This window comes from Pleurodeles waltl, chromosome 8 (assembly GCF_031143425.1).
Source record: "Pleurodeles waltl isolate 20211129_DDA chromosome 8, aPleWal1.hap1.20221129, whole genome shotgun sequence".
Lineage (NCBI taxonomy): Eukaryota > Metazoa > Chordata > Amphibia > Caudata > Salamandridae > Pleurodeles > Pleurodeles waltl.
Genome location: NC_090447.1, coordinates 73,177,042 through 73,197,812, shown reverse-complemented (window position 1 = coordinate 73,197,812; position 20,771 = coordinate 73,177,042). Strand labels below are relative to the sequence as shown.

The following is a 20,771-nucleotide window of genomic DNA, read 5'->3' as shown; positions in this document are numbered from 1 at the left end:
CCTCAAGTGTGAAAATGATGCTTATCAAAAATCTACTATCAGAAATGAATCTTTTGGTGATATTGCACTGAGTCTGGTCTCTGCCCCTGTCAATTATCATCGTGTTTTGACTACTGTGAGGCCCGCCTCCATAGCTGCGTATTCTGGGACTTGGAGTCCCTCTGGTGAGTCTGCCTGATGCGCTCGTGCTGCAGGACCCCTCGAGCACAAGGAAAAGGGGCATGGTCTGACTCCATCTGCCACCACATCTGAGTTTTCTGAGACTTCCAGTAGCACCTCCCCCAGAGAGTCGGCCTGATGTGCCCCATGGTGCAGGACTCCTCAGCCACATGGCCCAGGGACTAGGTAGTCCAAAATGTCAGCAGGTACACCACTGTAGGTGCGCGTGTATCAAGAAGTCACCTCTGCAGCGTCTCCTTGTCAGGTAGGCAAGTAATCAGTTGGTTCCCTCCTCTGTCTTATTTCCAGAAACACTTGTATGGGCATGAGAGGCCTGCAACTTCTCCCCCTGCTCTCCGCACCTTCCAGGCCTTGTCGTCTCTCCTCATGGGGGTGATTTTTGCCTAATGATTTTTTTTACTTTTTTTTTTTTAAACAGATGTTTTGTTTTATATTCTTTTTTATGGTTTACTTGTTTTAAAGCGAATAAAGATGAATAACTGACTGCTGTGAGGACCCTGGTGGTGGGCTGGTATCCAGCACAACCATGGGATTGGGGCGACTAATCCCTGCAACAGAGCAGTGACAACCTGGGGAATTCCCTGCAAGGGGTACCCTGATGTCTACAACTGAAGATGGGGCGAGATACAGATATGCAATTTCAACAACAAAATGGATTAAATCAATATGTTTCATGTGCAGAAAACCAGATAGATGGTGGAGCCACCCCACCAACTTACTTGGGCACTGAGGACAAGCCATCATGGAAGATGTGATGCTGGCAGGGCAGGATTCCAAAAAACATTTGAACCCAAGATGGATGCTAGGGTCATGGACCTCAACCTACTATGGGCCGATTAAGAAAATATCTGAAAGGGTAGCAATGATGAAAAAGGAGACAGATAGATAGAGATATCTAGAGATAGGTAAATTCACAGATGCGGTCGTGACACTGAACTTTTTAGTGACCAAGGTCACTGACATCCTAGTTTGCCTCAAAGGGTCAAAGTTGCGAAAGGATGCTCACAAAGTAATATTATATACATTGTTGGAGGTCAGGAGAAGGTGAAAAGGCAGGCTGTTGAACTTTTTTTTGAATGCTCAAGCAACTATGCCGTAAGGGCAATTGTTCTGTGGAATCGATTCCGAATGTCCTAGTGACTACATCTTGCATGGGTTCTGTAAAGGGCAATCATTGCTTGCATTTTTACCTTTTGAGACAGACATGTAAGCGGTCAAGTCCTGCAATCCACCGGGATTGAAAATGCCAGAATTCTCGTTTTTTCCTGACTTCATGTAGACAGAACAACTAAAGAACAACTTTCAGGGTGTAAGAGATCAGAAAGCAGGAGATAAAGTAAACAATGAAGTTTCCAGACAGACTGTGCACTGCTCCACAGGATGATATTTCATTAAATGGGATCGCTTCAAGGGTAGCGCCTGCAAGGTAACTGAGTGAGAGACTGCCCAAAAGACTTTGGACAAAGACAACGGACAATGTACAGGGACCTTTACACTGGGTAGTCACACAGGACAGGACACAGGGCTTAGCCACAATGACTCCAGGTTCAGGGATGATCCTTGACAGGATTTCAGAACCTAGGAGGGGGCATCTTCAATGAGATGGACAGTAAAGGCTTTGAGGTCCCTTTCATGGATGTGTCAGCTACAGGACGTCTAAGAGCTGTGTGCACAGTAAAAAGATAACCTGAGTTTACGATAGCATAATGGTTTTTTTTTTTTTTTTTTTTACATTATGCAAGCGTATGTCTTGGGATGGGGAGGGCAAATAAGTTATAAAAATTAAAATCTCCTATGGTAAGGTAATCTACCCGCACAGTTTTACATTGTATTGTGATACCTGAGGCACAGTTTTGAGTTAATTAACTCAGAAGCATGGAGACAATGGCTACCTCAATGCCCACTGCACAAGTTTATAGGGTTGTGGGTTATGTAAGTGCGAACCTTGTTATAAGATTTTAAACATAAGGAACAAACGTACTTTCTCACTGGGGTACACAGCAATAAGAAGTTACTTTGGCGGCTACGGTGCAGGCTTTCCTGCAAACGAGTGGTGTTGCAAATTCTTAGACACAAGCCTGATTAAGTACTAGTTCTGGAAATGCACCTTGTGGGCAATACCTGCAGAAAGGAACTCTTGTGGTGTACTCAGGGTTTACTTGTGGATCACAGGAGTGGTGATCTTTTCCAGATGAATACAGCCAATCAAGGTTGAACGAACATGGACAGAGATCTTGATGTAGTGGATGTATATGGCCAATCTTTATGATTTTGCATTAACTGGGCTAAGTCTGTGCTATAGCCTCTTAACTACTGGCTACCCAACAAGACATGAACTGCCCCTTTTAAATGTCTGTAAAGGGCTTTAAATATATGAGCGTTTATGCCAAAATAAACAACAACAAAAACCAACAATTTTGTAGGAAGTAATTTGTTGGTAACTTTGGCGAGCTTCAGGGAAGACGTGTCACAGAGGAGAAAACTCCCACTCTTCTGGAATATGGAAGGGTATTATTTTAGCAGAAGCTTTCTTTTAGCAGAGGCTTTTGTATAATTTTATCAGCTCATTCTTTTACACAGACTTCGGTTATTCTTTTCTCTGCTCTATCCAAGGTTGTATGTGATAAGTTACAAATCATTGCCTGTACAAAGCATTCATCATGTTCCCAACTATTATACACAGAAATATATGCGTTGTCACGTTGGGGCAGTTTTCTCAGAAAACCAGATGTTTTATTATAAAACACCTCACTGACCACTATACGATAGAGAGGAATTCCAACCAGTTGCCATTGTACACTCCACATCACCTTGACAATGTTGCTGATAACTGATGCAGTCTCTCCCTCCATGTGGGAGAATTGGAGGTAGACCAACAGATCTCTAATTTACCTACAATCACAGATACGGGGAATGGGGGTCTCCCTGGGGGGCCTGATGGGCAGATTAGGGCTTACAGTGACATGCTCTTGTAGAGAATATTAGTAGTGCAGTTAGGGACTTTAGAACCATTGTTGTGATAGCATGGTGGGATTTTTCCTATGTTTCACTCTCCTCGTCACTGCCTTGCTTTTATTATATTTTATCAACCTCATAATCGCAAATAATGCCTTTTTCCATAGAATGCAGTTCCTATTGAACCTTGTCCTGCTTCTTTTTTGCCTTTGTTTCAGCGAGACATATGTGATTAAGAGAAAGGATTAAGATCTGTTCCACCATAAATTTCCCTGAGAAATCCAGATGACATGCTAAGGACTGCCACAAATCACCTCTCACAAATTTACTCTTGGGTACTGGTGAAGTGCTGCTAGCCTGCAGGAAGGGTTAGGCCGACAGTGGCCACATGGCGCAGGATCAGATCCAAACCCAAATCCAGCAGTGTTGTTACTAATTGTGAGAATCTTTATGGCATGGCACCTCCAACGTTGATTAGGCACTGAATTACAGATCTCCGAAGTATCTCGGTCTCACTACATGCTAAAGACACCCTAATTACCTTATACAGAGACGCCTCTGGTATCCTCCTCAGCTAAGACAGGTAGTACCTGTTTTTGACTGTAGGTTGTTCAAGCTTGAACCTTTAAAAGGATTAAATTCCCAGTTGGTGTCCTTATCTCTGAAATATAGAAACTTTGAAACATGGCGGAACACCCAACAGGTTGTAATTGCAGCAAAGATGGGGCTCCCCCTCACAAATCATTTAATAAATAATGGTCTCACGGAGGAGGGAGGAGTAGTCACACTGTGGTTAAGGCAAATGGGGCATATAGAACTGATATTTTTTTTTATTTCTGGGTCAACTTTCCAGCAGTGGATAGGAACACACATGTATTTCAGCATTACACTATTGCTAACACACCTGCACAATACACACTTTATGCATACTTAGAAATAACTCTGTCTTATCAAGAACATCAAATTTGGCTTGAATGCGTCCTACCACACGTTTCACACAACCTTATACTAGGTCCTTTAAGTAATTAAGGGTCTACATGGCACATATACACCACAACCAAATGCTAACACCATGGCTGTAGCAGAAGTGTGCCGCCTATATAATGATTTAGTACAAGTATATAGACGTTTAATACAATTTGTGATGCAAACATTAAATACTGCCCCAGCAATGGCTGCTCCAGCGCAACCACATATGACTACGGCAGGAATAAATAATGGACAGTACATTCGGTCATGGATAAAGTACCCACCAAACGTAAAGAGATTTTGTTTTGGCTAACACAAAAAATAAGCATTTTGGAAGCAGTGTTTCCCCACACAGGACCCCAAGATAAAAAAAGGATTCTCACATGTGCTTGCCATTCGGGATGGTTCCCCCAGTGGACAACTGTACCACATGGAGTGCAGTATTTGCTGCACTTTACACTGCCGCACATGGGACACCAACACTTGCAAATCTTCTGGAAGTGTTGAAACAAATTCAAGATGAATATGGGGCTGCCCTGGCAGAGATCTGGGGATGCAACTAATGGGCAACTTTGCCACAGTATCCTCAATTATATTAAGTAATATTAAAGGGGAAGCAGTAGCTCTGGTAGTTCACATACAGCTCTGGGATATTCCTGTACATGATCAGAAGCGCGAGCTGCCAAAGATTATTGCCGAGACCTATTCTAGTATAGGTCCGGATAGTTTGGGAGCCAGACTGAGTAAACCACAACTACAAGGTAAATCCAATAAAGGTACTATCAAGCAAGCAACGGAGGGTTCGAAAGACGTGGGATAAACAAAATAAAGTGTCCGGAGACCTCTGATAAACGATACAACAGAAGAAACAGAGATAGTGTGAAAACTCCCGATAGATATCAATATATTGATACATGCCAATCTTGTTCCTTACAGGACTTACTGGATTACTGACATGAGAGAGGTGGGTGTTCCGAACAACGAAACGAGTATGTGAAACAAAAACAAGATTCACAACACAATAGTTCCAGAGCGGGGATGCCTCCAAGTCTGTGCAAACCTACTAAGATGCATGTTTTAAGGATTTTCACCAGCTCTTCTCTAATGTTTTCCCATACCAAAAAAGGTTGGAAATTTACTTCCGACAAGGGAAGTAGTAGAAGTTCTTCCAAGGTTGGAGAAAAAAAAAAAAAAAGAAGAGTCTGGAGGGAAAGTGAACTTGTAAACGCTCAATAGATTTAGGTATGAGCAAATCTACACATCAATATTTGCCCGAGCTAACGTACAGTTCACAAATATGTTCGAGGAGTACGATTTCCTGGTCTACTTACGTGAATTCTTTTGAATTCATGAAAGCCACTAATGCAAAGACATATGCCATGGATGCACTTTTGTGACTTTCTTTAAAAACTGGGCCCCCAATTAGGCCAGGAATTAACCAAGATATTTTGATTTTATTAAAATATTATTTCTCTCTCTATCCATCTATTGGCTGGCTTTACTGTGAGTCATAGCATTCTGCTCTTCACCAAGGAGCATATTGGCACAAAAAGTAGTTTTGTTCAGTGCCAGGAAATGTGTGCTTTTTTAAACCAATTTTTATTTAGCTTTTTGCCAATGTTTGCTACAATGGTGAGGGCCTTACAGCTCTCACAACAATAAAGTATCACAAAAGCCATGTCAAAACAAAACACGCATTGACAAAATCAAAAGACTGACCACCAATGTCAGATTGGTTGGCTTTGCCAGTGCTTGTTTGTACTCATGTTTCCGATAATCTTGTTGAAAATGATTACGCTGATATTCTATTATGAATATTTTTGGGAAATACTTGGATGCATCAACACAGTTTACTAAATGATGCTTCAAAGAAACAGTACCTAAAATTTCATAGTAATTTAGCAAAACATTTATTTTCCTACTGGCATTTTTTTTTCTGAATATTGTATTTTGAAAGCAAAGACTCATCACTCTTGCTTACAAACTTCTGCAAACATTTGCATCTAATCAGAGAGCATCTGGAAGCATTATACGTAACCTCATATAGTTAAACTTTTCAAACGTGTGCACACACTTATTTTTACTGGAACCACTGTCAGTAGTGTAGTGTGACCTTACAACATTTATTTAGATTGCTCACCCTAATAATAAAGGCTTTGCTTTAATGAACCATAAATACAAGTTCAAACAGCACTAATATATGGACACAAATATTACTTCAACTGCAGACAGTTCCTTTCTCTGCAAATTGACAGCCAAAGTGTTTGTGCTGCAAGGGGATGGGCTTACTTGCCCCAAGGACAAATTAAACATGAAAACTTGTCCTTGACCCCAAACGATAGGTCCTGGACGTCGAGCTATAGGAATTCCACACCCCTGTCCATGGTACTTTGTGTATACCCCTGTCCCCCTCCTTTTGCCCACAATGGATGTAGTGCTGCCACTAACCCTCCCGCTTGCCATGCATGGCCTTCTATGCTGTCACAGCCCCTCCCACCTCCTCTGTGTAGTCAGCTTGCTGCTCCTGGTCCACCTTCCTTCCGTTGTCTTTATGTATGCCATTATAGAATCACTGTTGCCCTCCATGGTGTGTTGTGCTTTCAGTGCCCATCCCACCTGCCCTCTATGGCCATCTTGCTGCTCCAGCCATGCCCCCTTGCCCACTGCCCTCTGTTTTCCATGTGCAGCCCCTATCCCCTCCCTCCTGCCTTGCCTGGTCCGTTGACGTGCCCCTGCTTCCTCCCTCCTGCCCTTCCTGTTCCATTATGCTGCAACTATTGTTCCTGTCTTTCCGGTATGGTCAGCTTGCTGCCCTTGCCTCTTTTCCCCTCTGCTCTCTGTTGTCCATGTACGTGGCCCTGTGCCCTCCTTACTGCTGTCCATGGTCAATTGAGCTGCACTGCCATCCCGCTTGGCCTGTGTGGTGTATTGTGCTGCTGCAAACCCGGACGCCTGCCCTGTAAGGTCTGTTTGGTGCCCCTGCCCATCTCCCTCCTGCGCTCTGTTCTCTGAGTCCATATTCCTACCCCATTCCTCCTGCCCTCAGCGATCCAATGTACCACACCTACCAACATTTTGAACTTGGTAAGAGGGAGATTTTGAAGAAGAAAAAAAAAAAACTTCAGTAATTGATTTTACCAATTGACTTGCATTGAAAAAGAGGAAATTTTAGGCAGGAAGCAGACAAAAGAAAGCCCTTTAGGGCTTAAAATCCTTGGGAGTCATCTGCCTGAATCAAGTCTGTTGACAATTATGGTTGTACTACCACTGCCTCTTCCTTCTGCCCTCAATGGTCTGTTATATTGCCACAGCCTCTCTTGCCTGTCCTGCATTGTTAGTTTGTTGCCACTGCCCCCCTTTCCCCTGCCCTCCATGGTCTGTTGTGCTGCCACTGCCCCGCCCACCTGCCCAGCGAGGTCAACTTGTTGCCTCTGCACCCTACTCTCTGCCCTTAATTGCCCGAGTTTGTGCCCCTGACAGCTGACTCCCCACAGTATTCTAATGAACAACCAGATTGCTAACATTCTATATTTATTACAAACATGTGGCATGCCTGACTTCTTCTTGATGTAATCAAAACTGTAATACCTAAAGCATTTCCTTTAGAAATTATAACATTGAGAGGGTCTTACTCCTATAGAAATTATGGTTAGTGCACTAAAAAACTAAAATGAGGACATATTTTCTGAGTTCTCAAATAGCAACAAATCACTTTTAAATTATTTGCCATCTTGATTTTTTTATCCAGTTGCCCACTTGATTATATGTTATATTTTGGGTAGAGAATGTGGCGTTACGACTAGAGCTGGAGACTTTGCAACTGGGGAATCAGCTTCGAGGTTCGGCGTTAGCTCAACACCCTGTGATTCTGAGCAAATAACTTCATCTCCTTATGCCTAAAGCCCAAAGGAAATATGTCCTTATGTAAAGTAACTGATGCTCATGTAAAAAACTCCAATACCTTTGGGTCACGTCTGCTATATAAAATAAAAAAAATAAAAAAAAACACACAAAACAAAATAAGTGTTTTGTACACTTCTGTCATTAGGCTATATTTTGGTTGTATTCGTGCAAAACTTGTGCTACATTTTCTCTGGTGGTCATCTTGGGAGATTTATTGGTTATGAGGCTCCCTAATATCCTCATTTACAGTAGTATCCTCAGTAGAAAACGCTTTCAGTTTCCACTTCGATTCCATCAAGAAGGCAGTCAGATATCCCACACATTTGGCATAAACTCAGAATGCTAGCACTCTAGTTGCTCATTAGGGCACTGTAGTAAACTGCTGAACACCAAGGAATTAACTGACAGTCTGCTGGTAGTGTTGAAAGTGCATGCTTCAGTCTACAGGTCAGAATGATTTAATGGAATAGAAGAGGAAGATATTTGAAAACTCACTTAAAACATGCCCTTTTATGACAAAATCAAACCCCTCATTTTGTTCCTTTCTAAATGAAATGCTTTAAATTTTACCAGTTTGATTCAATCAAGATGGCTTCCGGTGTGCCACACTTTTGTCATAAGTAAGACTGTTAGGGCTCTAGTTGTTCTTTAGAACACTCTGGAAGGCTGCAGTAGAATACAAGGGAAACAACTAACTGGCTGTTCCTTTTGGAAGTACATGTTTTACTGAAAATGTCAAACTTTAGTCTCATATGGCTGAGAAAGATAGTATGAATTTACAGAAAATATGCTCTCATTTTAGCTTCTGGAGCACCTTCCATAACCTCTATGGGAAAACCATGAGAAAACAGTTCTCAAACATTATTCAGGCTTTTTAACAAGGTAAAATCACCTTTGCAACAAATGATTTATACTGTAAATAAAATTTATCACCCTTTATACACTCTTCTTTTTGTGACCCTCAAAACCTGCCATTCACTACAATGCATTTCAATTGGTGCTATCATGTATATTAGTCCTAAGAGGGCATCCAGCACTTTTTGGCTGAAGTGCTTACAGCCAATCAGATCTCACAATGTGATCTGTGATTAGGCTCCGCCCAGATATACAAATTTGGTTCTCTTTAAATATCTCAAAAACTACTCAACGGTTTTACACCAAATAAATCGCGCTTTCTGGGCCAAGAGCTACCTTTCTACCAATTTGGTGCAATACTGTCCAGTGGTTTGGGCTACAGTCATGTCTAAAATCCCTATGGGAATTAACACGGGAAACACACTTGTTTTTTTTACCCCACCCCCCTTTTTCTCTGCCCCACTTGACGGATCACCTTGAAACTTTCCATGTTCTACAGGGGTCACCAACCTTTTTTGCAGTAAATACTCCTTATGTTGATGAAATTCAGAGCAACAAATATTATTTGCATTTTAATACTGACCACATCAGACAGGTTTACGTGTTTGTTTTAAGTATAAACTTTTCAGTTTTTGTAGGCTGGGCTGCACACTGGAGAGCTATCTATTAATAGCCTGAGAGCTACTAGTAGCTCACGATCTACTCGTTGGAGACCCCGATTGTACAACAAGACCCTAGAGGACACTTTTTTGGAAAATGTTATGAAGATTCGTCAAACGGTGCCAATGATATAGCAAAGCTAAAGATTGCTTTTCCTATGGAAACTAGGTCCTAACTGTAACTACCTACTGGTGACTCCCTTTCTGAATGTTCAGATGTCTGTTTTTCTAGCAAAGTTTTTAATCATAGGATTAGGATCACATTATTTGGTGCCTACTGAGGAAAAACACCCAGACTTCAACAGATAAGGACACGTATCTGTGTGTGGGCATTGGAACACTTAATTTATTTTGTGTGAGTAAAACATTTTATGGTTTGCCATGACCTGAATTGTAAGATTATCCATGAGGATGCAGGATTTCACAACCAAAGTTAAATATATACCAGGAAATTGTGTAAAAGCAGACTTCCTGTCGAGATCAGGAAGAATGCACGGACGAAGAGTGGGTCGAGTGCAAAATAGCCCTTGTATACGACTGTGGATTTTCCACACCAAAAATGGATGAATAGTTTTATGAATACAAGAGGATGGATCTAGAAACTGGCGGGGAAAAGCTTTCTGCAATGGGGCACAAATTCTAGTATTGATAAATCTAGGTTCACAATGTGATACTTAGCAAAGGATAAAATGAAGTCAGTCTTCTGAGATTTAGGAAATCCTCTGGAGTACTACATTTACAGAAATTCAGGACAATCAATTTTTGGGGATCCAGAATTGGCACTGCTGAGAGAATACAATTAAACAAAAGACACCCACATGTTTTGAGTAGGCAACTATTACCTACTATTAGGAAATGCATGAAATTATACTCTGGGGAATGATTAAAATGCATGGTGGCGGTGAAGTAATGGTACTGAATGGGGTTTCTACTTAGAAATAATATATTATATTTTGCAGCTCAGGTAAAGCGTGTATTTAAAGCCTTACAATGTCAGATTGATTGCATGACATCCGATATGACTAATCAGGCATTCACTTTTTACCATTAGGATATTCAAGTTGTCTTCTAAGCTGCATTAAAAAGATTTTGCAATTTCAGAAATACATATTTTTTTCTAATATTCAGGCAGTTCAGGAGAAACACATGTGATGCACTGTGGGCCTAATTGGCAAACAGCTCTGTAAAATAGAATGTGAGTGAATGTCAGCAAATGAGAGTCCGGGTATAGTTCAGTTACGTGAAACCCCAGTGAGGAATAGCTGTGTTTGTGCATTTCAAAAGCATTTGTACTGCCAATCACCAAATCTTGATATAAGAGATTTACACACACACGCACACAACAAAAGCATTGCAGTAAAGCATTATGAGACGTTGCCCAAAAGAAACTGGGACACTGACAAAGCAAAGTGACTTACCTCCATCGCTCTTCTGGGGACAATTTGGACAAATCCACCTGAGGAGGGAGAAAGAAAGTGATGAAGACACACCACTGGGAGAAACAACACAGAATATATATATATATATATATATCTGTGAGAATTCTATTTGCTTTATGTACTATAAATGGTACATATATAATATATATACATTATTATGTATATATATTATATATGTACCATTTATAGTACATAAAGCAAATAGAATTCTCACAGATATATATATATATATATATACATACACATATACAATATACAAAAAGGAGGTTATTCTGATCAAAGGTGCATGTTCACTTTTGCCCAATAGGAGACCTGCAGTGTTGTCCCAAACATTCTACATCTACTCTACTTTACGTAGGCTTGTACCAAAACCATAACAATTGTGGGTACTCTGTTCCAATCTTATTTTTCAGGTTGCCATATGGTCGGACAAAAATGGTACAGTCACCCGTATCATGTATTTGTTGCAAAGATTCAACTTAAAATGGGTTACAGACCTTAAGTTTGGGCCCAATAACGTGTCTGAATGTTATGCTCTACATTACTGCTAATGCCCAGACACTGAAGTGACTCCACCCTTTAAATGATTTCAAGAGTCCGCAACCAAATTAGTAATAAGCCCCAGAAAGTTACCATCAAAACTAATGTGTCTATAAATAAAAATAGAATGTTCCAAAAAACCAGACCAGGGGACTAGGAAGAAACTGTAGGGCAATTTAGTTTTGGAAGCTCACCATTTAATGCCCTTGCCACTCTCCTATCCAGAGTTTGCAACTCTTCACAGTTTGGGGGGGTTCCCCTACTTATTCTGTAACTTAACCCTCCTTTTCTTCAATGTATTTATGTTGTATTTCATGTTATCGCACCACCCAAATACTTTTTTGTCAGGTGTCACCGTATCTGCCCACCCGGTCTTCTGCACAATCCAGATTCACATTTCCAAGTTACCTACCACTTCTTGCCTACAGTAGTACCACTGCCCTTGTTTCTACATATCAGAAACGCTCCTGTAGACATTTGGTGCCCTCTTTGCATAAACCTGTTTGCACCAGTCCAGGGACCCTCAGTCCCTGCTTTGGCACAAAACTGGACAAAAGAAAGGGGAGTGACCACTCCCCTGTCATTTAACCACCCCATGGGTGGTGCCCAGAGCTCCTCCAGTTGGCCACTTGATTCTGCCATCTTGAATCCAGCATGGCAGAGGCCCCTGGGAGCATCTGAGTGGCCAGGTCAGGTAGGGGACGTCACAGCCCCTTCCTGATAAGTGGTCACCCTGCTAGTTGACCAATCCCCATTCATGGGCTATTTAGGGTCTCCCTCTTGGGTGGGTCCTCAGATTCGATGTGCAAGACTCCAGCAGGACTCCTCCGCATCATTTACTTCATCTTCTGGCCACTGAGACTGCAAGTGGACCCCCCATCCCCACCCAAACCGACATTCTGCAGCTTCAGAGACTACTCCGCTCTGCAACATGGTTTCTCCAGCTCCTTCCAGTACCTGCAACATTTCCTCAGCTGTGCGTCCTCTGAGGGCAACAAGTCCTCAGCCTGCATAAGAAGTAAAAATTAATCTCCCTTGGAGTGAAGGAGTCAATCCCCTGCATCCGAAGGCACCAACTGCAACGATGACCGGCTGCGTGAATCTTCTCTCCTGCGGTGCTGCGTGGATCCTGCATCGCAGGTGGTGGTCTGGAGGGGTCCACTTGCTCCTCTCTACCAGCTGTCCAACTTGGGAGACAGTAAGCCCATGCCTCACCCTGCAGGGCAGTACCCCTGTGCACAGTGAGTCTTGCGACAAAGCAAAAACAACAAGTGATGGACAGAATGCTGAACATTGTCAAACATTCACCCCCAGTACAGTGATCTGGGCCTAAATCCATCGTTTTTTTGCTGCCCATGCCATTCCAGTTTGGACCCAGCCATATGCAAATCAGTCTTGACCCTGTTCCCCATGGGAACAGTCCAACCCGAACTGCTAGGCCAGGTCTTCCTTGGACTGGAAACAAGCATCCTGGGACCGGTTTCGGGGTTTCACCCCTCATCAGCCAGGCTAGCTTGAATCCAGTGGCATGGGAAGCACGGGACCCACATCTGGGCATACCCTTCCCACTTACGGCAACAAAGCAAAAACAACAAGTGATGGACGGAATGCTGAACATTGTCAAACATTCACCCCCAGTACAGTGATCTGGGCCTAAATCCATCGTTTTTTTGCTGCCCATGCCATTCCAGTTTGTAGTGACTCTTGCAGCTACCAAGGCTTGTTCGTTCCTCCTCCAAGGGATCTTCAGGCTCCATTTAGCCCTGGCCCCCAGCACTTCATCCTGCAATTCACAGTCACCTGCCTGCAACTCATGCAACGTGTGACACCTCTTCAGGTGTGCTGAGTCGGCCTGAATGCAACTCCTGTGGCTGCTGCCCGTGGGTCGCCTGTGAGGGCTGCCTCCACTTCCTGGGACTCTTCCAGCTGCTGAGGGTCTCCCAGGACTCCCCTCCTTGGGTCGAGTCCCCTGGCCCTTGCTGGTCTTCTTCTGCCTTGCAAAACCTTCTTCTCCGGCTCTTGCATTTGCTAAGGCTTGTTAGTGGTATTCCAGCACCACTGACCGACTGCATCACGACCGCCGACGTGGGACATCACTTGCATCACTTCTGGAACTCCTCTTCTGCTCCTGTGCTGCACTGCTGACCTTCTTCGTCCACAGTCGATCTGGTCCTGCATCCACAGAAGGGTGGGTAGTGGCTCCTGCCACAACCAGACACTCCATCATAAACTGGACTTGGTCCCCTTCCTTTGCAGGACCTCTCATGTCAGGATCCACCTTTGGGTTTTTCCAGTCTTGTCTGGGTCTTGTACAATCCTTTTCCAAAGTCCTCCTGTTGGTTTTGGGGAAAACCAGGTGCTTACCTCTGCTCTCCTAGTCGCTGGGGGTCACTCTGGTGCTCACCTAGTTCTCCAGCTCCCCGCTACGGATTCCACTTCCTAGCGTGGGGGACTTCCTTTCACATTCCACTTTTTTTTAAATATATGGTTTGGTCGTCCCCTAGGGCCCTTACTATTTGCTATTGCTTTTAACAATGCCTTTTGCGTTCTATGCTATTTAATAATTTCTAATGTGTATATATTAGTGTGTTTACTTACCTCCAGTTGGGTGTTGCCTATAAAGTATTTTAGTATTTGTGTTACTATAATAAAGTGCCATTTTGTTTGGAAGACTGTGTGGGTTGTTCATGTGTGTAAGTGTGACTACAGTGGTATTGTATAAGCTTTGCATGTCTCCTGGATAAGTCTTGGCTGCTCATCCACAGCTACCTCTAGAAAGCCCTGTCTTCCTAGACACTGCCTACACTTCACTGAGAGGGGATACCTGGACCTGGTATAAGGTGATAACACCATAGGTACTCACCACTCACCAGGCCAGCTTCCTACAGAAACCAGTTGCTTCACAGTGCTATCTTATGTAGCAAAACTACCTACAAATGTTGGGTCAATGATACACCTCGCAGATATAGGGCTAATCATGTAACTGTTTGTCTACTTTTACACAGGATAGTGCCAACAAATTGTGTTACTTTCCTAAACAGCATTAAACGAATACAAGGGCAATAAGAAATGCAGAACACCTTTTAGCTTGATCACCACAACCCATGAATCCCCTGCGCACAATTGTGTTTTAGAGACTGTCAGTTATTTGGGGGTGCTAGAGTCCTAGAATATCCATGGCAGTGTGAGATATCTTCATTGTCTGTGAACCTGTCTCTCTCCACATTGGCTGTGTTTGTGCTCCAGGAATGTCACACTGCGTATGTACTCTTCAAAAAACCCGACTGTCTATCAACATGCCCCAGAGCGCATTCATATGAACCCAGCTTATCGCTCTGTCCAAGTGTCTCGTGATCCTCACTCAGTCACACTAGCATCTACTTAAGATGTCAGTTTTTGTGCTGTGTCATAAACATCTTAATTCAGTGCTCAATGTATTTATGTGTCTGCTCAGATGTTAACAGAAACTGTACTGCAAATTTTGCAGCCAACGGGAAGAATAACGCTTCAAACACTCCGCTGCCCACAAAAGTGAAGTACAAGCCATCCAACAAGCCCAAAGTCCAATAGCCCAGTCTTGACAAGTATCTTAGCAGGACAAATCAGGCCACTCTCCTCCAAGGGTGAGAAATAGTCATTAAATGTAAGTGTATTCCAAGGATACCAAGTTATGTGGGCATTGTATTCTTGGGTAAGCAGAACTGCAATAAAGTGTATACCAAAAACCTCAGTAACAGCGTCCACTCAGGATTTTCACTTATGTACTCCATTAAGAAGGCCCTTTCACACCCCTGCAACATGTCTACTCAGTGCATTAAGGATACAGAGCTTTCCAAGTGGGCTTTGAGGCTTCAGACTTATTTGCCAATTACCAGCTCTTCTCCAGTTCAGGGGGCTCTGATGAGATGCCATGCAGTAGCAAAGGATGTGCCATGTGTAAAATACTAACTCATGGCAACTACATCTTAGGATATCTTCCCAAGGGATCAGTCGCAATCTCCCCATCATGGTGCAGCACTATTTTGATATAGCCCACATATCTATATATGGGTACCCCAATGACTGTTTTAGGCCTTCTCAAATTGTCACTGTAAATCACTGCCCTCTAAAACAACACATTTGGCATACTGTACCACCAATTTTTCAAACCTTAAAACATCTTTCATGTTAATTCTGAAAAAGGATAAACTGAAGTTCTATGATTTCAGACAGTCTAGGTTGTGAGAGGATACCTCAAACCCATGGTTGCAAAATACATATGCTCAAGGCTCAGAAAACCCTTGAAAAACGAGGATAGAAACCTGCAGACACCTGAATGCGCCATACTACATACTGATGGCAAACAGCCACCCTGGGTCGAATTCAAATGTTAAAATTTGTGCCAAAGGATGCAAATAAAAGTACAAAAAGGTAAGAGACGGGTCTTGGAAGGTGAACAAAGACAAGTTTCTGGATCCAATAGTAGCAGCAGGATGGGCCCAAAGATTTGTCACTTGTCAAGTGATGTTTTTTGGTGACGTAGCAGAGATTCATCGGCCTGAGAGCAGAGCCAAAGATGAGGGAATTAGGTAACTCAAAGGCAGGGCAATTTGTTCAGAGGCTGCTAGAGTGCCAACTTTAAAGCAGAATGTATACCCTTTCATAGAATTACACAAGACACTATCCTCAAGAACAAAGTGATCAAAGTGACCATGCAGGACTTCCCTAGGCAAAAGTTTAAAATAATAATAGCAGAAAAAATATATTTTGTTTTTTTAATTTAGTCCGAAAATTGTTGCACACGTCTTGTTTGCCTCTAACATACTTGGGTCTAGGGACTACTTCTTAGTAAATGTTTTATCCTCAAGAAAACCAGGCTTTAACCGTTACTTCTGAGGACCTGAACTGGAAATTAACAACACTTTGGTCAATTTGATATCCAAATCACAGTGTTTAGCCCAATCAAAATGTTATTCCAAACACCCTCTACTGCTACTGAATTCTTTTAATGATTTCCAGATCACAAAACATGAAGAAATGCTTGATGTATTTGAAGCTCGGATACCTTTGTGTTTGAAGAGAACGGTAAAATTTTGAAATCTTACATCCACTGGGAAATGAATTGGGTGATGGAAGGTTGGTGTTATACATGAAACAAAGCTCTGTGCACATAATACTGGCAAAGATTTCTAGTTATGACTTTATAAGAGATTAATGACCTCTGGTAAACTGGGGTGTAAAACAATATTTGCTAAGAACCTGGACCCAAATTATTTTAAAAAACGAAGAACTGCTAGCAGGTCAGGCAAAGGGGCAAAAAATGAAAAAAGCTCAAAGGGAGGCAAATGGAGGTTTGATAAGTTTCTTTTTCTGAAACTTCAAACTGGATTACATGAAATCAAGAGTACAATGTTGCACTCCACTTCATAAGCACACTATGTGGCAGTATGTTACATAAATTACCTGGGTGACCAAGAATCAATCTCAATCTCTCTGTCTCAGGACCTTCCTCTCTCTCTCTCTCTCTCGAACTACAGAGCAGCTGTTGGATTGGTGGTTTGTAAAAACTGACCGAATTCCAAATGCTAAAATGTCAGCAACTTTGTTTGGCCTGGACAATCATCCACTGCTTGATGTCAAGTGTGGTCATTTTTCACCTTGCTCCAATTAACCAGATTTCAATATAAGTCTCGAGCAAAGGACACATTTATTTGTTTTCCCAGTCAAATGATCTGAAGAATCATTTACAAACTCGGAGAAAGACTGTCTCTCCCACTCTGATGGAAGCATTCACCAATCATCAATGTGGTTTCCAGATCTCCTAAAGTATCCTTGGGATTCTATCCTTCATCCCTAGAATCTTTACATCCGTCTGAACTAACGGGGATACAGACACCAGAACGTGGTTTAAGGCCATTAGTAGGTGGGATCCAATGGGAAATGACTTATTCTGCGACTCTCATTGCAAACCTTGTTCCTCATTCAGGAGTCTTGAATCCCACAGGGTATTAAGTGCTATAGTTTATGTTGAGTAACATGGGGTAGCAGGATTTTGGAAAAGGACTGCGATTCGGTCACATCGCCGGAGGCGGAGATCTTGAATGTTCTGTTTCAGATGGTGTAAGATGACAAGTCGTAAGAAACTATTCATTCTTTCAGGTCTGCTATTTCTTTCGGCTAGACTTTAGGGGCTGCAACCTAGAAAGTGAACCCCAGGTGGTGTACAGTCTCTTCAAATCAGACTAGACATACCAGAACACACGTTAGTTTTCTTCAAATGAGAATATTAAATGAAAAGTTGTTGCCTGGCAAATTAACAACGTTGCTGTTTATGAATTTCGACACGAATTTGAACTACATTCTTTTCGCCCACTCTGTGTTAAATTGAGAATAGAGAAAAGGCCAATGGCATATCTGATCTGGAGTGCATTCGGCAAGAGGGGTGATTAATCGCATGATGATTTTAGCTAGGCCACATCCTGGCTGGGCAATTACACGTTTAACAAAGCCAATGAGTCAAAGAGACAGGATTTTCATCAGTTCGGACAGAGTCTGTACGTTTTCTAGCACTAGTAGTCTTAGAAGAAAATCATAGTTCTACTAAAAACAAGGAGCCTAATACTTTTTTAACTGTATTAAGCGAATCCTTTAGTAGAATGGATTAATTACTCAGCGATTGTTTCATTACTTCCCTCCCTGTCCTGGATATGATCAGACACAGGAATTCCAATCCAAACCAAACAGGAGTAACAACTTCTCAATGGAAATCCTGTTATTCTGTTATTTAGCATTTATAAAGTGCTTGTTCACCAATATAGACAAGTGATGTAGACAGAGAGTCCATATCAGTGAGCTTTAAACAGCCAGGTCTTTAATAGTGACATTTAAGTGCTCATATTGAGGTCTAGACCCAGTGGTGAAGATTTGAGATTTAAGGAGCATGGATGTAAAAGGCTCAACAAACATAGTTACAAAGGAACAAAGAAGGAAAGGCTGAAAGAGTCAATGCAGATTGGAGTGTGCACCAGAGCAATTATTTTTGGAAGTTGCTTCTAAGGAGCACAGGTCCTGAGGCACTGATGGCTCGGTGCAAAATACAGAGATTTAAGCTCCTCTCTTTGCTTCAATGATGGCCAATGGCAGGAGCACCACTCAGGCAGAAAGTAGCAACATTTTCTCATCCAAGTCAATAATCTAGGACTCACGTTTTTCATCATTTGCAAACTAATGATAACGTTATGTGGGAGATATAAATCTCGGCAGTCCCAAATTTCAATCCAGAGGACAAAAACGCATTTAAGTTGAACACCCCATTAGGAAACGTAAGACTACAATAAACAAGTTGAAAATGGGCTGCCTGCACAATTGCTGAAACCTGGGGCTCTGACTCAAGGAGCACACTAAGAGCTCCACCCAGTGACCCAGGGTGGGTATGTAGTCATTGAGGCTTGAAGAACCCACATTTCCAGTAAAGAAAGTCTTCCAGCATTAATGAAAACGTGCATTTGGTGGTATTCGACTTAATGTCGAACTGCCAGTAGGATTGTGCCCACGTTTTCTTTAATTTAGATTTGCATTTGCTTTTGGCAACAGCATGCAATGTCAAGTTTGAATGATCCTTTGGGATCGTTGATGGTCCTGGTGTGTTCTGCTGTCTATGCTTACTGGGCTTGAATAAGTTCTTAGTCCTTGACTCAAAAGGCTGCCAACATGATCATTCTACTGCAGGATGCCATCATAAGAGACATCCCAATATATTTGTTGTTATTTGGACCCCGGGTTCAGCTACAGGTGAGAGTGCCTTTGGATTTCACTGTGACTGTCAGTTTTGGATGTGGGAGATTTTCTGGGTCATGGAGATATATACAGTTAGGCTGTGGGAGGTGCCACATTGAGCATGGGAGGGATTGTGCAGTGCTAGAAGGGAGACTTAACAGGATTGAGGACAGTTTAAGAAACTAGATTTCAGGACATCATCTCTTCTACCCCTTCATAGTGCTAACCTCTATTTATCTCCTCCTGCAACACTTACTTGTTCTGCTGCCTTGTAGCAAAGCACCCGATAGGACTGCTGTCTTCCAGAAGGCAATGCGGAATTCTTCATCTGGGGTTCAGAGATGACCCTCTCAAAGGGAACAGGACAGCACTGAAACTACTGCCCCCACTACTACACGCTCGCTCACTTGTGTGCCTTCCTGTTGGTGCTTGTGTCAGATGCTGCTACTGTAGCCCTGGCACTCATGATACCGCGAGAAAGCCATTTGGGATAGCACCCGTGTCACTACAGCACAGTACAGCTCTAGGATGCATGACCCTCTGGTTAGTCTCAGAAGAACAAGGAAAGTGAATCAAATATACCACAACCTATCCCATGGAACAATCAATGTGGTGTGATCCTCTTAGCTCGTTCCTTAAACTGCAAACTAATGGAGTGTCTGAGCCCATTTTATTTTGTGTATTCAGTTACTGATTTGCATGTGAAATATGCTTTCATGGTTAGAATTCAATCCAAACTTACTTTGCATTTCATTGAATCAACAGTCTGTGGTTTGTGTAGGTCATGAAAATAACTGTTTAAACTACAATAAACAATATTCTGTCCAATTATCTGGAAGTATTGCCAACTACCAGCATGTCAAAAGATATTCTTTTGAATGAGAGATATTCTCCATGAGCTCACAATAGTGAATTTAAGTGTTTTAATTTTCTTTAGAACATTCTGTATCTCCAGCTGGCTAAGAGGTCTGCATGATGTAGGTGGTGGGGAAGACGGAAAACAAGAAATCCATTTTTACTATCCAGATAATCCAAAAATAAGCCCTACATTTAGAGACTCTCTGCAGAGGGAGTGGCATTACCTCCTTGGCAGGGTCGTTGGCCAGCTGGGCATAACATAGCACAGTCATTCCAAGCCTCTTTGCGTGCCACCCCAGAAAGCACAGATTCATCAGCTGAATGGCATTCTGAAGGTGTTGCATGACAGAGGAAAGACCAGACAGCGCAAGGAGATATTCATTGGCCCTCAAACACTTCAAGCAGCAATTCGACATGGGAAAGGAACATGGTGTGGAGGACAGCCGAAGAAAACAAGGTGGTGCCTGTACCCACGACAAGGTGGTTTCGGACTTATTGACTGGGCAGGCTGGCACTCATAAATTGAGGGGTGGGTCTCCTGGATATTTTGCTCCTGAACAAGACCCTTGTAGGCGCTCTCTTCTCTGACCTCATATCCAGCGTCACCCAGCAGATAAACTGAGGAGACTGGAGGATAGATTATGGAGGCAGTGCCTGG

At 42.5% G+C, this 20,771-nt stretch overlaps 1 protein-coding gene across 1 annotated transcript in view; it reads right to left on the bottom strand.

Annotated features, from left to right (window-relative positions):
* The window catches only part of RNF121 (ring finger protein 121), a 125,117-nt gene that overhangs the window by 81,355 nt on the left and 22,991 nt on the right, over positions 1–20,771 (bottom strand). The window contains exon 2 of the mRNA XM_069203740.1: positions 10,940–10,977. Within this exon, the coding sequence (XP_069059841.1) occupies positions 10,940–10,977 (38 nt within the window). The remainder of the gene's footprint in view (positions 1–10,939; positions 10,978–20,771) is intronic.